Source organism: Nannospalax galili, unplaced genomic scaffold (assembly GCF_000622305.1).
Source record: "Nannospalax galili isolate Female #2095 unplaced genomic scaffold, S.galili_v1.0 scaffold305, whole genome shotgun sequence".
Classification (NCBI taxonomy): Eukaryota; Metazoa; Chordata; class Mammalia; order Rodentia; family Spalacidae; genus Nannospalax; species Nannospalax galili.
Window position 1 is genome coordinate 11,182,724 of NW_008356258.1, and position 17,542 is coordinate 11,200,265.

General features: G+C 37.5%; 1 protein-coding gene across 11 annotated transcripts in view; it reads left to right on the plus strand.

The window, feature by feature from the left end:
* Rapgef2 (Rap guanine nucleotide exchange factor 2) overlaps positions 1-17,542 on the plus strand; it is a 299,442-nt gene that overhangs the window by 218,584 nt on the left and 63,316 nt on the right. For all 11 annotated transcript variants that reach the window (XM_017803518.2, XM_029556717.1, XM_008854327.3 and 8 more), the window contains one exon: positions 9,680-9,857. In XM_017803518.2, the coding sequence (XP_017659007.1) occupies positions 9,680-9,857 (178 nt within the window). The remainder of the gene's footprint in view (positions 1-9,679; positions 9,858-17,542) is intronic.

The window sequence follows — 17,542 nt, forward strand, 5'->3', positions numbered from 1 at the left end:
ATTTGGAGCTTTAAAAGAATTTATTGTCTTCTAATTTTAGTGATTTTGTTGTTTGTTTTGGTTTGGATTTTTGCCAATTTGATCTTAAAGCCATGACCTCATTTGGATTGGCTGGCTCTAAGTTTTAGGAAAGATTATTCATTAATATCTAAATTATTACAATTTTTAGCTATGGATACTGACTTTATCTGTTTTATTATCTTGGTATTTGTCTTAGTTTGTTCTTCATTGCTGTGATAAAACACTCTGACCACTACCAACGTGGGGAGGAAAGGGTTTATTTATCTTACATCTCCCAGGTCACAGTTCATCAGGGAGCCCAAGGTAGGAACTCAGGGCAGGAACCTGGAAGCAGGAGCTGGAGCACAGGCCATGGAGGAATGCTGCTTACTGGCTTGCTCCCCTGGCCCCTACTCAGCCTGCTTTCTTAGGCAACACAGGCCCACCTGCCCAGGGATGTCAACACCCACAGTGGTCTGGGCCCTCCCACATTACTCATCAAGAAGATGTCCCTCAGACATGGCCACAGGCCAGTATAGGAAATTCCCCAATTGAGGCTCCCTCAACCCAGGTATGTCAAGTTGACACTAAAGCTATCTAGCACAGTATTGTACCATATTTTCATTTGGGAAAGTAAATGGAAATTCATATTAGAGAAGAAATTAGATGGCAATATAGAAGTCTTTAAATTTTTCTTTTAGAAAGATTGTGTTTCCCATATGCCAAATATTATTAGTTGTAGTATAGAAATGAAAGATTGGATCTGCTAGAAATTCGAACTTTATAGGCCTTGTAGTCATAACCAAATCTCATTTCTTACTTTAACTTGTTACATAGGGAAACAGGATTCTAGTAGGACTCTGTGTATTATTGTTCATTTCATTTTATTAGAAAAATGTGAATATTATTTAATTTTAAAATTCTGGCTAATTTCCCTAGAGGACACTTCACTCCTTTAGTCCTGAAACACCTACTCCTATAAAACACCATGAATGTTCATGTTATTAGAGATTGATATCTTTTGTAATTCAGTTTCAAAGAGGTAACCCACATCTTCAGGGGATCTCCAGCTAGTATAAATGGACTTAAAATTATTTTAAAGTTTGTCAGATGTCTAAGCATGTTGTAGGGCCTTTTACAGCATTTAATTTGTTTTATTTTAGCATTTTTAATATCAGTAGAAGCATAGCAATCCAATTAGACCCTTTTAATAAGGAAGAGTTTGTCAAGTCAAGTTTTTCTTGACTCTTAAGAGTTTGTATTTAAAATACAAATACCGCTGGGCATTGTGGTGTGCACCTTTCTCAGACCTCAGGAGGCAGAAGCAGTCAGATCTCTGTGAGATCAAGGCAAACCTGGTTCATGTAGTGAAATTCAGGCAGGCTGGGACTAGGGAGACCCATTGAAAAGAAGAAAGAAAACAACAACAACAAAGCCCATAAAATACAAGTACCGGGCCTGGAGAAATGGCCCACCATTTCAAAGCACTGGCAGCTCTTGTAGGAGACCGGGGCTCTATTCCCAACACCCAAATGGTGGCTAACAATTGCCCATAACCCCAGTTCCAGGGGATCTGACACCCTCTTCTGACCTCCTCAGGCATTGCATGACATGGAGGTACTTACATACATGCAGGCAATACACTCATACCCATAAAATAAAAATAAATATTAAAAATATAAGTGCCCCAAGATGATTTTTTGTAGAAGATTTAAAATAAGTACTTTTCAATTTTTAAACACCTTATTGTGGTAAACAAATAACCAAGCATTTTATATCAGGGTATTGAATTTTGACGATAAAAATTTAATAACCTTTATTTATAGTTGACTTAGTTATAACCATGTCCATTTCATCAAAGTTTAATTTTTATAACCTTTTTCTTTATTTTGGAATGATACTCACCTTATCACACAAAGTCCTTTTCATCTTTTTTAAAATTATGAAATAATTGATCTCTAACCTTTATATGTTTTTGTAACTTGTTGACTTTTTTGTCTTACTGCTTTACAAAATTTAGAAAACACTTTCTTTTGCATAAGATAGTGATATTTCAAATGAAGACCCAAGAAGTATATATGCATAATATCTAGGATAACTAACACTTAATACTGATAAAACATATTAATAGTCTTGTGTTTTGAAAAATAAATATAATGGGGCTGGAGAGATGGCTCAGCAGTTAAGAACACTGGTTGTTCTTGCAGAAGACTCGGGTTCAAATCCCAGCACCCACATGGCAGCTAACAGCTGTCCGTAACTCCAGTCCCAGGGGATCCCACAGCTTCTTCTGACCTCCATGGGCATTGCATGACATGGGTGCACTTACCTACATGCAAGCAATACATGCATACACATAAAATAAAATTTATAAATTACTTGTTAAAGATTTAAAGCACTGTAACAGACACTTTGAAATTTTCTTTGCTAAAAAGCATTCACTTCTCATTTTGACACATGAGGCATCAAAAATGAAATAAAGTTTTGGCATTTGTGCCTAATTTGTTGTAACAGCAGAGCCTAGAGGATAGCAATTATCTATGATGGGAAATCTGTCATTCCTCAAGCAGTAAGGACTTTTTGGACCATCTTGTAAAAACAGTATTGAGATAAGGTTCAAGGAGATAACATCCTGATCAGAGCTATTTAATTAAAAATAAATTAGTTAAGTTAAATTTTTGTTTCTTTCCATTAACTCTGTCTTTTTTTGATATATGGAGACAGGTAGCCAAGCTTCATCAGTCATACCTAAAACTCTACATACAATATGAACCAAAAAGAATTTGGGCTTAAGTTAGCGGTTATAATTTACATTTGGTAAGCAAGTTTGGTGCCATATAAAGAATGTGAAAATGGAAGCCCATGGACAACCCGTGGTTGTCCATGAAGGTAGATTGTAAAAAACAGCAGAGATCTTACAACTTTCATCTGGGTCATTTATCAGCTATAGAGTTAGACTGCTTATTTGGTTATTTCACATAGTATTAAGCAGTTATTCATCTTAAATGTGTATGGTAAAAGGTACAACTCTTATAGAAATAAAGTAGAAGAGTTTTGATTTAAAGATGCACGGCCTAACCTGATTATTGATAAACCTTTAAGCAGGCTAAACAGGCAACAGCTTGATTTTAGAATGACTTTTATTCCCCCCTCTAGTTTAAATTGGACAAAGTAAGAACCTTGAAAAACTTAGATTTTGAATGTTACTGTTTTGAGTGATTATATCTTCTGTAATCCCCACCATGAAAAGGAAACTTAACCCAAAGATTTTTGACAAACATATATACCCATCATGTTACATATAGTACAGCCTTTAAAAACCTTACAGCTAACCGTTTTATATTAAGAATATTTCTGATACTCATATGAAATCACAGCAATAGTGACAGCATGCACATGCTCAAACTAGACAAAATCCCAGCATAGATATGGGGAAGTGGGTAAGAAATCCCAACCAACCTAAGGAACTTCTGGCAGATGATGGCTGCTGGGAGGGGAGGGATTATCTCTTACAGGGACAGGACTCTTGTAGGTTGATCAGGCTCCAGTGGATGGATCCACACTGAGGGACATGTGGAAACACAATTAAGACACTATTGGCTATATTATATATATAGTGAAGTACATTGAATTGGGTGGGGGACAGTAGAGAAAGATGTGGATGGGGAGAGGGAATCTAAATAACATCAAATTGTATGAAAATCACAAAAATTCATTAAAATTTTTCAAAAAAATAAAATATGTCTGAAAAATCTAATGATTTGAATGTTACTCATGACTTATACAAATGAAATAAAATTTTAATTAATATTTTTCCCTTAGAACCTGTTTTGGAAGGAAATCCTTATTAAAATGGGTGTATATAACATTTAATTTTATAGCTTAATGAAAATTTTATTAACTTCAGTGAGTATTTATAAACAAGTAGCATTTCAAGGTTTTATGACATAACTTATAGACCCAAAGGTATCATTTTCATAGGTTTTAAAGGAGATTAGAGCACTCACGTGTATAACGCAGCATGTATTTATTGGGACTTTTAATGTATTACCAAAGCACTTAATTTATAATTACACATGTGCATTTTAATTGGGTATGCCTATAATAAAAATAATGTAGACCAGTAATTTTGGCAGGGAGTGGTGGCACATACCTTTAATGTCAGTGCTCAGGCAGCAGAGGCAGGCAGATTTCTGTGAGTTCCAGCCTGGTGTACATAGCAATTTCCAGAACAGTGAGGGCTACATAGTGAAACCCTGTCCCCCCAAAAAAGAAAAAAAGCATGGAAGAAAAATGAGTGAAAAACAATGAAAAAGTGGCCAGAGAATTTGCTACTTACTTCTTTTTTGGGACACAAACCAACACATTAAAAACAACTATCATAGACACACATGAAATCCAGATGTTAAACAGGGAGAAAAAAGTAGAAAGTTTATACATTTATCTCCTTGAGGTGTAATAAGTCTCAGTAGCACAAAAGATCAAAAAGTGTTGTTTGTCATGTAGAAGTAAGACAGTGTCTTCTCATACTGTTAAGAGCTCAATAGCAGAAGGGAGGGTACTTTACTGATGAAAATGCCTTTCTCAGTGTTGCTTTAGAGGCTGAATTATACTTCCGATACTTGTTTGTGTCTCTAAAAGATAAAGGAAAGAAGTATAGATTTCAATGTCAGGCATTATTTTCCTGCTCAGTGCTAGTCTGGAATATAGTTCCCTTCCTAGATCAGGCAGTGCTGTCCTCCCTTACCCTGGACTGGGCAACACTGGCCTGTCCCATATAGAATTTACCCAGCATTTGGTCATTACCAATGCACAAGTGGCTGCATTTCCCTCTAGGCATCTCGAGCTCTCCAGTTGAGTCTGGAGCTGCTCTCCTAGAGGCAAGAGGGTGGTTTAGGACATCTTGGGGGATCAGCAGATACGATACTCTCTCCCAGAAAAGTCACGTATTGTTCTGTCTGACCAGAGTGGAGTATAGATGCATTTGTGGATTTCTGTCTTCAGTTCCAGCCGCACTTAACACTAAGTGATTTTCTTGCCAGAAAACAGAAGCAAAGGAACCCAAGGTAGCTTGCAAGCTGTAAGTAAAACAGGTCAGCCAAGTGACAGGCAAATTTACCAATAATGCTTCAAGACGGTTCTTGGTACAGGTCTCCAGAGATGTTAATGGTGAGCGGACAGAGGCAAGCTCCATCTTGTCATCCTAGCAGCCTGAGGAGTTTCCCTAGACCTCATCTCAGGCCAAGGGGGGATTCATGGTTTTATCACTGAAAAGAATTGTACACTTAGCCAGTATAATAAAGATATTTTAATATAGGCTTGAGCATGCAGGTTAAGAGAAAGAACCATTGGGGGAAAATAATATGCATCATGTGTGGGTATGGGCTTCTGAAGTGAAAGTGGTCTTTACAAAATGGAAATTTGTAATATAACAGAATCTCTTTTCTCTGTAGCCTTACCCTGAAACAGACCACAATAATCTTTTCTTTTGGTAAAGAATTTTTTCAGGAAAAAAGAAGAGGCAAAATCAGAGAAAGATAGGTAAAGGCAGGGAGTTGTTCTCAGAGTTTAACTTTAGTTTCTACATAACCTCTAAAATTCTTAATTTTCTATTTATTTTTAACATATTTATCATTTAACTTACATGCAGTTTTTAGAGCTCCTGTTAATTTTTGTAAATTATCAATTTTATCATTTTAGATGATTTTAGATGCCAATTAAAGTAGGCTGCCGAATTATGATTTCTAAAAGATTCTGTTGCTTAGGACTTACAGTTAAGTGCACAAGAGTAAACAATTAACAGATAGTAAATGTTCCCCATTGGGCAAACATAAAGCCAAGTTATCTTTAGATTTTTCCAAATTGTTTTACTACTTGCAAGTTGAATTAACATACTTATGAAATATAAAACCAGCTGAAGTACCAAAAAATCTGTTTTTCTCCGAACATTACATCTCTCCACCATCCTAGTTAGAATTAACTGTCAATTTGACACAACCTCCAGTTACTTGAAAAGGTAGTCTCAATTGAGACTAGTCTTAAACAAAACAAAACAACAACAAAAAACCTGCAATAGTTTTTAATCTTTGGAAGAAATTATAAAACAGCAAATATTCTGATTATATGCATATATAAATGCATACAGTGCTAATTTGCTGAACTGATATGAAGGTTATTACATATTACTGTCTGGGAGTTTCTTGGGCCACCCTGGCCAACAATTCAAAAGAAGTATCTCCTGTCTGGCATTGTTTCTTGTTATGTAGCCTTTTGCTATACATATGGACTCTTAAGAAGTTATGTTGGCCCCTTTAATCTTTGGTTATACTTTCCTTTTGTGTGTTTAAGGCCATACAGTTGGCCCAGATAAAGCAATTTGTTTTTATAATTATTTTATTAAATGTTCTGCCAGAATTTAATGGCACAGTTAGTCTGAGAAATTGTTTCACAAGCATACAAAAGAATGGGCATTTAACAGAATTTAAGTTTGCTTCTGTTTCTATTTGTGTGTGTGTGTGTGTGTGTGTGTGTGTGTGTGTGTGATTTTGGAAGTATAAATTGAGTATAGGGCCCATTGCTGATGAGGGAGAGGTAGAAGTTTATAAGATCTAGAGTGAAAATGTGCCCTTGAGGATGGGACTTCTGATCAGTCTACGAATGGCCAGAAGATGCAGCTCCAGGTGAGAGTTGACAAAACCAGCACTCCTAAAGGCAGAGTGACGTTGCTCAAGTTGCGTAAGGGCTGGTGGTAGTGGCTCTTGGAACCCCAGAATGGAGGCTTATTAATTCAGAAAAGTGGAAACCAGTTTGTACTCACTATAGTAACTCAGCCTGGTAGCTTTGTTTCATTCAGGTGGCAGTACCATTCTGAAAATAGTGGAGTTCTGAAAAGTTGCTTACATGGTTCTTCTTAAATGTATTATTTAGAGAATTCTATAAAATTGTAAATTCAAATTTGTTGTTCATCCTAAATAAAAATAACCTCTAAATAACTGGTTCAATTCACGTTATTTTACTTCTTTAAGAATATACTACATGGGACTGGAGAGATGGCTCAGAGGTTAAGAGCACACCCGCTACTATTGTAGAGGACCTGGATTTGATTCCTAGTATTCTCATGGTGGCTACAGCCATCCATAACTCCAGTTCTAGGGGAATTTAATTTCCTCTTCTGACTTCTCGGGCATTGCACAACACGGGTGCACTAACACACATGCAGACGGTATGTTCAGGCACATAAAAATAATATATAAAATATTTTAAGGTAAATAAAAAAGAATAGACTACACATAGTCATAATGGACAACTATGCCCAGGGATGGTGGAAGCCTCATTTTGGAGAGAGAAACTCAATGAGTATGTGAGTGTGTTGCTGTTTGATATAACACTAAAGAAGGATAGGATGTGCGGCTCAGTAAAGACTCTTCTAGCTTGCTCAAGGCCTGGGTGCCCTCTCCAGTATTGCAGAGGGGAGCTAGCCACAGCAACAAAAATCTTAAATATATTTTATCTAAATGGTAATGATTTCTTTGATTTAGTATAAAAGTATTTTTAAAATAGCATTTTTAGTATGTATTACCTGTTTTAAAATTAGCAAATAACCCTTTAGTTACATAAATTGTTGTTTAAAAGAAAGATTTTTAAAATTTGTCTTCCTTCCTCAGTAGTGCCCATTCATGGTATGCTAATATTAAAGTTCAGAGGACATGTTTGGAATGAAAAATGGGCTGTAGATAACCAGTGCTAAGGAGAAACAGGAGAAAATGGAATCCCAGCAAGCACCAGTAAATTGTCAAACCCAGACTTCTAGTAAGCATGGGGTAACGCCAGCTCTGCTTTGTATTCTGTGGCATCTTTGGTGTAAATAGCTCATCTGGCTTTTCAATATCCTTGTGGGAACGACAGATAATACAAACTTGTCTTGTGTTTCTGAGTGTGTCAGAATTAATTCCCTTCTGGGCCACAGGTAGATCCTGGCTCTCCTGCTTGGAGCAACTCTGTTTACCATGATCCAGTAGTATTGAGGTCATTGTTTAGAGAGCTTTTCAGACACCAGATTTTCTGTTTTCAGTTATTTGCCTCATAGATTTTCCTTATAATGTGCTTATTTTAGTTCAGGAACTGTGCTTAAAACTGCCACACTTGCTGGGCCTTGTGGCGCACACCTTTAATCCCAGGACTCGGGAGGCAGAGGCAGGTGAATCTCTGTGAGTTCAAGCCTAGCCTGGTTTATATAGTATGTAGTATGTAGTAGTGGCCCCAGCTAGGGCCACATAGTAGGATCCTATCTTGAGAAAATTTTAATAGATGTTTATCAACTTACTGATTGCTTCAAAATATAAGGCTTAAATCTTAAGTTCCATTAAATAAAGCAAAACTTTAGAAAAGTGAAGCTTTGTTGATAAGAAAATGCCACCATTCATTCTTTAAATGCTGAGTTAAATTATATGAAAAGACTGCATCCTTCTGTAAGCCAAGTTCATATGCATCAAATATAGAGACAGATTAGGTTGTGGTTAAGGCTCTGGAACAGAAGTCCTGGGTTCTAATCTCATTTTCACAATTCATCAGAGCATGACCTTGGGAAAATGATCTCTCTTTACCTTTGTAGTTAGAGAATAAAAAGTAAAGGCTCTTGCTTGTTTTAAGGATTGAGCAAGCTTATTACATCAGTGCTTTCATTAATCTTTGAAAACCATGTAATCTATGATTTAAGTTGGTGAACTTTGTAGTATGTGTTTCTTAAAAAGTTGTTTTTATAATAAGATATTTTCCTGGGTTTAGTTTTTCAGCTGGAAATCACTTATGATATTCAATATCGTTTATAGTTGATATTTACTTAAATTCATTCTCACTGTGCATACGCAGTTAGTGAGTTCTATGGCTATAATATCAAACAAGACAAGTCTAATGGATATATGAGACAGTAATCGGAAAAGTCTAAATTGACCTGAAGGGTGGCAGTTGCTAGACTAACGATCAGCCCACAGAAAAGACCATCTTGAAATGAATGACTTTGACAACTAAGAAAATATTCAGTTGTTAGTGTGTTTTTGTAACTGGAAATCTGATCGATAACTTCACTGTATGGTAAATACAATGGAAGAGCATATGACTTTGATATACATACATATAGGCATATTTACATACATATATATGGGATCCTACCCTGTTTATTGATTTATAGTTTGAGTGGCCATTGGAATAATCCAATTAGTTGTAATGTTTGATGTATGTATCACGCTATCATCAGTTCTTCCATAAAGACTAATAGGAGGAAAGTTGTTTCTTCTTGGTGTTAACAATAGCAATTCTTCCAGATTGCTCAGAATTAGCAGACTGTTAAACTTTTAGTTTAAGCTAACCTCTTTGAAAAGGAATTTTTCTTTATTTTCCTATGTTTCAGCTAAGAAATCAAAGTCTCTGAGATTAAAAAAAAATCATTAATTCTAATTCTAATTTTAATTGGAGATAGAATCACTCAATTTTTGAAGCAATTTTTTTACATTATGTCCAGTTTTCATGATGACTACTTATTTGTTGAATGCTGACTCCCATCTAACCACAGAAAAATAAACAACAAATTTGCTTTGAACTTGACTTGTTCTTATCTCTCTGGTGCCCCAAAGATTGATTCATTTGAAATAATTTTTAAATCTGTTTTTACGTCTGATTTAAGGCCACAGAGAGTGAGGCTGGTGACATGGACTTGAGTGGACTGCCAGAGACGGCAGTTGATTCTGAAGACGATGATGATGAGGAAGACATCGAGAGGGCATCAGACCCTCTGATGAGCAGAGACATCGTTAGGGACTGCCTGGAGAAGGACCCAATCGACAGGACCGATGATGACATCGGTAAGTATGTGAGAAATGAAGCCTTTGATTAGGTAGAAATGTTGAGAGTTAACACTGATGCAGTAGAGTCCAAGTCTAGAAGGCTTCAAGAAGTCCCAGGTCTGTGAGTCCCTTGATGTGAATGGTGGTAATGAAAGCTCTTCCTTGCGTAAATAGTATTTGTTGAAAAAGTCAGTTTTACTCAGTCAATACTTACTAATAATACTGTGAATTAAGTTTCTGTCTGAACTTAATCTATGACCCCCTTCCCAAGTAAACGTTTAGCCTTTAAGTAGTGCGACTTTAAGTAATTTTCTTTTAAGCATTCCTTTTAAGCTTGTGTTTTCCATGTATAAAAGTTAGTTAAGTGCTGCTTGAGACAACAGTCATTTAAGTGATTTGCTTTTGCTCTCATTTTGTATGAAGATGAGATGAGATGGGAGAAAATAGCAAAGTGAAGTAGTTGGCAGCCTATGGACTGTGGGGTTGAGAGTCCCTCCCGCCCTCCTTCCCTTTATCATCATCATCATTAACAACATTTTCTTTCAGGCAGGGTCTCTTTATGTAGCCCATGCTGGCCTCAAACTCCCAGTTCTCCTGCCTTAGCTCCCCCAAGTGCAGGGATTACAGGTGTGTGCTGGTTGAGGCCTTGAAGGCACCTACAGCATGTTATGGAGCTTTATGTCTACTTTTCCATAGGAACAAGAATTGTTTGTATAATAAATAGCTTTGCATCTGAATATACCTCCAACTCCGGCCTTTTTACTTAAAATACTAAGTGATGAGTAGAGTCATTTCCCACTGGAGTTCTAGAGTCTATAATAACCCTTGCTGAGCCTGTGCCATCTGTTTACTATACTGCTCCTCTAACTCTTTGGGCCAATATGTATTCGAAGAGGAGTTCAGTGAACTCAGTCTATGAAGTTAGATACAGAATGGTGTGGGTGCAAGTTTGTCTCAGTGACTTGTTGCCTCTGTTTCAATGACACAAACACATCCGTGGGGAAACTGGCAGTCTAAGTTATATTCATATGCCAGGAAATAGAAAATGGAAACCAGCCCCTTGGGTTAGATGTATCTGATTAAAGTCGTTTATGGGGACTGCTAACTATTTGGAGATGAATAGCATGTGCTGGTAGCCATTCATTTATTCATTTGGTTGTGTGGTAGAGCACCGAGCACCTCTGTGTTCTTTTCTAGTTCCTGACAACCCAGTGGTGAACGGGAGATGAGGTCCTGCTCTGCTTCAGTCCATTAGGGAGACAGCAGTATGCAGTGGAGCAAGGGAAGCACAAGAGGGCATGAGCTCTGTGAGGAGGGTGAGGTGGGAGCTGGGCTGGGGGAAGCAGAGGTGGAGGCTGGGCTGGTTCTCATAAGGTTTAGCTTCCTTGAGTCACATGGTTCATCTGTTTCCAATGACCAGAATTGGTTTTGATGCTCCTCTGCTTTGTCCTAGGCTAATTTTGTTAAATCTCCCTCACATAGTTTTTAGTCGAAGTCTGTATATCCAACTTCAAGGCTTAATCTAGAGCTTTATATTCTAGAGTTTTATATTCATTTGGAAAGTAGCCTTTGTAAACAAAGATACCTTCTCTTTTCAGTCTGTTCATTTTAGAATGATTTCAGAGGAAAATATTACTTATTAAAGTATGCATAAAGCATCTGTTGTTCCTAGAAATTTAAGACTTACTTCGTATCTGAAAAGCCTTCTCTCCCAAAATTTCCAGAAATCAGGAGCTGTGCTTATTCTTACAGGTAGAATCCAGGATGGCTGGCTGGCTTTGTGATATGCGTGTCTCCACCTGGCAAACATCAGTTAACCAGTTAACCTGCAGCATGGTTACATTGATGCTTGTGCACACATAGCACTATAAGCATTTAAGTGAAATTAGATGAAATTGCTAATATTTAATCATACTTTTAACAACTGCAAGAAGAAAAATTTTCCCTTTGGGGTCTGTGGATTCTTGGATACATGCTTTTGTATCACTACTTTCAAGAAAAGGAATTTATCATTCTCATTTTTGTTCTAGAATTCATGGCTTTGCAAGCACTCAATTTTTGAGCAGCTGTAACTTTTGTTTTGAGGACACAATATATTAAGATAAAGAACTGCTTTGATTTATTTCAAGTAATTCTTTTTTTCCCCCGATTCATGCACCAACAAAAAACTTTGAAGATTTTTAAAACAATGTTAGTAGTAGGCACCTTTTATATGTAATGTTGCATCACGTGACCCAAATAAGCTAGTTTTCTAAACTGGTTTCAGCTTTTCATTCAAATAAGTTCATTATTTGTTTTTTATTTTGTGTCATACTAACTTTTAAAAAAGGCCTTTGATGATTAATATTTTCATAAACATGAATATTCCTAACCAAATAGGATATATATGTCACAAAAGTGTGTTATTCCAGTAATTAGTGTATTCTAGCTTCCCTGGTCCTCTTTCATATGTCCCAGAGACTGTCCACATTCCTATCCCCAGTTCTGAAATCCCAACTGCCTTGGTCCCTTTAACTTTTTGAAACTTAAGCCCCCTAGCATCAAGTGATAACTTTTGTTTTATACTGTTCTATCTTTTAAGATTGCTGATGGAAGCCGGGCATGGTGGCACACGCCTTTAATCCCAGCACTTGGGAGGCAGAGGCAGGTGGATCTCTGTGAGATCAAGTCCAGTCTGGTCTACACAGGGAGTTCCAGTCCAGCTGGGGCTACATTTTAGAAACAGTAGAAGTCTCTGATGTACCCGCAGAGGATCAGGACTTCTTTGTGAGCCTCTGCGTTTCAGTCAGAAGGCCAGGCACACAGTGATGCCTACCTTCTGTGAGGCTTGATTCAGATCATCTGTTGCAGAATTGTTTTACTGCTTCTCCCAGGAATAAAAGTGTTTTTATGGCAAAGCACAGATATATCTTCTCATTCCAAAAGTAAATTTCACTGGACAGAGCTTGATTCTTTCTATAAAATGTACTTTAATGTTTTATCATTTTTAATGCTGATTATAATAGTAAATTGATTTTCTGACACAAATCTGAGTCAGGTGGAAGAAGACTGTTAATAGAAAGAATCCCTGGTTACTACCCACCATTTTTACTGTAGTGATTAACCAGCGCTACCTGTGTGCTGAAAGTGTCCTACGGTGGGTGTATCTACTTAGAGCAGGGCATTACCCAGACAGACAGAGAGAGCCCTTCAGGTCCTTTAAGTGTAGTGTTTTCACAGAATATATTTCGGTTTTTTTTTTTTTTTCCTTAGCAATTAACAGAATGCATTCAGTAACAAAATTCAAAATTTCCACTCAGTCCTTATGCAAAGAGTAGGGACAGCTTGGGTGAGAAAAATACAAACTTTATATGTAGTTGAGAGGCCAAATGATATTATGACTGTACTAATAACCAGGGTTACAGTGGCATTTCTCATTGATTTCTTTTCTTTTTTTTTACTTTATGATAAGTATTTTGTCCCATTACTTTGTTTAATTTTTGGAGCTGTACAGTGAAGGTAGGTTTACATTATTTTGTAAATGAGAAAGCAGTGTTTTCAGGAAAGTAATCAATTTGCCTAAAGTAATACAGCTAGGAAACCCCTCGGATGTCTGGCGTGCACCTTCCTTTTGTCCTTCTCCCTCCCATCCAGCATGTCAAGCAGTCCTTGAATCCTGTCACTGTCCCCACCTGATCACTTGAGCCTCTATTTCCCCCATGAAATAAAAAAGAACATATATACTTTCAAGAGTCATGGTCAGGAGTAAGGAGAGAACCTAGCAGGTAGTTAATAGAGCTACTTAATAATAGGGCAGCCCAGGACTAAAGAAGAAAAACAGGGTATAAGACTGTGAGGCATTGTCTTTCCAGTAGCATAACAGCACCACAGCCTGAGCTATTCCTCCACAGCATGACAGGTCGGAAAAGTAACCACGCTTTCCTTCTTGTCTAGTCTATAGGATAAGAAATTGTATGTCAGTTCTGATTCACATATAGCATATCATTATAATTGATTGATTTTTATAGATTTGTCTAATTTTGTAATGTATACCTTGGGATTTTTTTTTTTTTTTAAATTGAGATAGGGTCTCTTTATATAGTTCAGACTGATCTTAAACTTAGTCATCCTGCTCAGCCTCTCAAGTGCTGGAATAATAGGTATGTGCCACCATGCCTGGTTTCTCTTGGAATGTGTCAGAATTAATCTTCTATTTTAGACATCTGTCTGTTCCAGAGGCACTAGAAACAGGCCTACTTAATGGAGAATTCTCTGGGCTCTTTCATTTTGGCTCTAAATACACTTTTCTTAGGATCACAGCTCATTTTCACTTGAAATCACCATTTGAAGTTCAGTGATTTCTTTAGTGTCATTAGAATTTGGATTATGGGCATAAGCTGTTGTTTTGTTTATTATGTTTTAAAATATTTTTAATGTTTTATTTTTATTTTATGTGTGTGTATGTATTGCTTGCATATATATAAGTGTACCCATGCTGTGCAGTGCCCGTGGAGGACAGAAGAGGGTGTTGGATCCCTTGGAACTCAAGTTATGGACAGTTGTTAGCTACCACGTGGGTGCTAGGTTTCAAACCCAGGCCTTCTGCAAGAACAGCCAGTGTTTTTAACTGCTGAGCCATCTTCCTGGCCCTTAAATATATTTTTAAAATTTTTATATGTATGAATGTTTTGTATGTAAGTACACCCTTGTCGTGCAATGCCTGCAGAGGTTAGGAGAGGGCATTGGAACTTCTGGAACTAGAATTATGGACAGTTGTTACCTGCCATGTGGGTGTTGTAAACTGAACCTGGGTCCTCTGCAAGAGCAGTCAGTGCTTTTAACCAGTGATCCCTCTCTCCAGGCCCTGTTTTCTGCTCTCCCCCCCACCTTTTTTTTTAAGCTTTTACAATTTTATTAGAATTTTAAAGAAAAAAGAAATCCTCAGGACAAGCGAGCTAGTAATCTTGGCAGCTGCCTTGAGGTGGTGAATGGTGAGAGAGAGAGACAGAGACAGAGACATGAGGCCATGCAGGTTTAGAACCTGCCTGTGAGGTCAGACATATGGCTGACTGGCAGCCACATGGCTGGGAGAAGGAAGCTTTAGAGAAAAATACAAGGTGCTAGGAGCAGCCCAAAGCCTTAAAGAAAACATGTTTAGTAAGAAACGCATGAAAAAGAAAAAGGGAAATTGCGCTTCCCTGAAGAATTCACAGAAATGGACAACTCACAGACTACAGGGCTGTAGCTAGGAAGTTCTGCACCCATAGGCCAGATTACAGGCAGGAAAAAGTCGCCATCCCATTAACACACTAGATGTTCCACCCATCTATTTAGCATAACCCACCTTCCTAGGGGTGTCCTATGACAAGATGATTGACCAGTTAAACTTACATGAAATGGAGGTGCTCTGGGTATTACAGTCCCCACTGGCTCTGGGACATAAGTCAAGTCTTTGACTTTTTCTTATTTTGAGGGTCATATTGGGTCCTTAGAACCCTAATTTTTTTTTAAATTAAAAAAATTTATTTAATAACCACATGATTAGAAGAAGCATTTCATTATAGCATTAATGTATTCAGTAACAATTTTTAGGTTCACAGTTGAACTAATACAGTTATATAATATTGAACTCAGTATAAACCCCATAAGACATAAAATTGAATGAGGTTTTAACCTTTAAAAAAGATCTCAATTTCATTTTAAAATATACTGTTTCATATGGAAAAACTCATTTAAAAATTTTTTTAATTTAATAAACACATGATTAGAAGAAGCCTTTCATTACAGCTTTAACATATTCAGTAACACATTCCAGAGCAGGGATATATCTCTTTCAAGGTGGCTGTAATTTTTAGGTTCACAGTTGAATTAACACAGTCATACAATATTGAACTCAGTATAAACCCTGTAACACATAAAATTGAATGAGTTTTTATCCTTTAAAGAAGCCCATTTCAAGATATGCTGTATTTTTATTGCTACTAACAATTACGTTTGCATATGTGTCTTTAATCTCTATGTATCTGATTATTACTAGTCACAGTTGGTTACACTTGGATCCTTAGTACCTGAGTATGGATATAAAGTCATCAAGTAGATTTCACTGGTAATGTTTATCACCTCTACTATTTAACATGTAGTAAATTTTAAAAAAATTTTTTTAATAACCACATGATTAGAAGAAGCATTTCATTACAGCTTTAACATATTCAGTAACACACTCCAGAGCAAGAATGCATCTCTTTCACAAGTGGCTGTAAGTTTCTAGGTTCACAGTTGAATTAATACAGTTATACAATATTGAACTCAGTATAAGCCCTGTAAGACATAAAATTGAATGAGTTTTTAACCTTTAAAAAAGATCTCCATTTCATATTGTTCCTTGCAGAAAGACTCGTTTTTTACTAATAACACTGAGATGTTGGCGCATGCATCTCTAATCTGTATGTACCTGATTATTACTAGTCATAATCGGTTGCACTTGGATCCTTGGCGCCTGTGTATGTCTATAAAGTCATCGGGTAGATTTCAATGGTAATGTTTATCACCTCTACTAATTAACATGACATAAATTTCCATGCTTCAAATATAATACTTTTTTTTTTTTTTTTTTTGGTTTTTTTGAGACAGTGTCTCCCTGTAACCCCAGCTGTCCTGGAATTCACTATGTAGAACAGGCTGGCCTTGAACTCACAGAGCTCCGCCTGCCTCTGCCTCCCGTGTGCTGCGATTAAAGGCTGGTGCCACCGTGCCCGGCATAATACATTTTTAATAATTTGTTGATTTGTGTGTGTGTGTGTGTGTGTGTGTGTGTGTGTATCACACAGCACATCCCAAAGCATCTTATTCAACTGTACACCCACTTCCCAGATGGCACCCTCCCATAGCCTCCTTCCCCCTGCTAGAGCCCTTATACTCTGATATCCCTGAAACTGTCTGCTGTGTTGTCGGCATCCCCAGCCATTTCCTACTACTTGTCCATCTGGGAATCTAGTCAGCCTATCTAGAGGCCTTTGTTTTAGGAAGGTCAGCTGTTCCTCATCTAGCAGCAGTCAGTTGTCAGTATTCCTTTAGTTAAAATTGGGGTCTGCTGTTCATTTTCCCAGGTTTATGCTGGGTTATTATCTGGGAGTCCCTTTGGCCAACCTGGCCAGCATCTCAAAAGAAGGTATCTCTTGTCTGGCACTGTTGCTTGTTATGTAGTCTCTAGCTATACATATGGACTCTTAAATTATATTGGCCCCTTTAATCTTTGGTTATACTTTCCTTTTGGGCGTTTAAGGCTGTACAGTTGGCTCAGATAAACCAATTTATTTTTACTCTTAAGGTCGTTTGAGGATCTGTTCCTCAGGGGTCGCATGGGCTTGGGAGGAGCCCCTGGCTCCTTTCTTTTACCAGTTCTGCCTATGTGAAGATAAGTCAAAGGTCCTGTTTGACCATGGCTGGCTTCGCTTGGAAGCATGGAGGAAATGATTTGTCTGTATTGACCCTCCTCTTTGTAGACTGGACACTGGTTCAAGTCCATCTCGTGGGATCTCCTTGGCCTCCTTGATCAAGAGGACAGGTGACCCACCACAATTACAGGACATATTGAGGGATGCTCATAGTCCCCTGGAACTAGTCGACCTAGGAGGGCAAGGAGCAAAAACTGTCCTTTACGTCCCTCAGACCAAATTATTATAGGCCTCAAAGTATTCCTGTTAAACATCCAAGAAGGTTAGTTC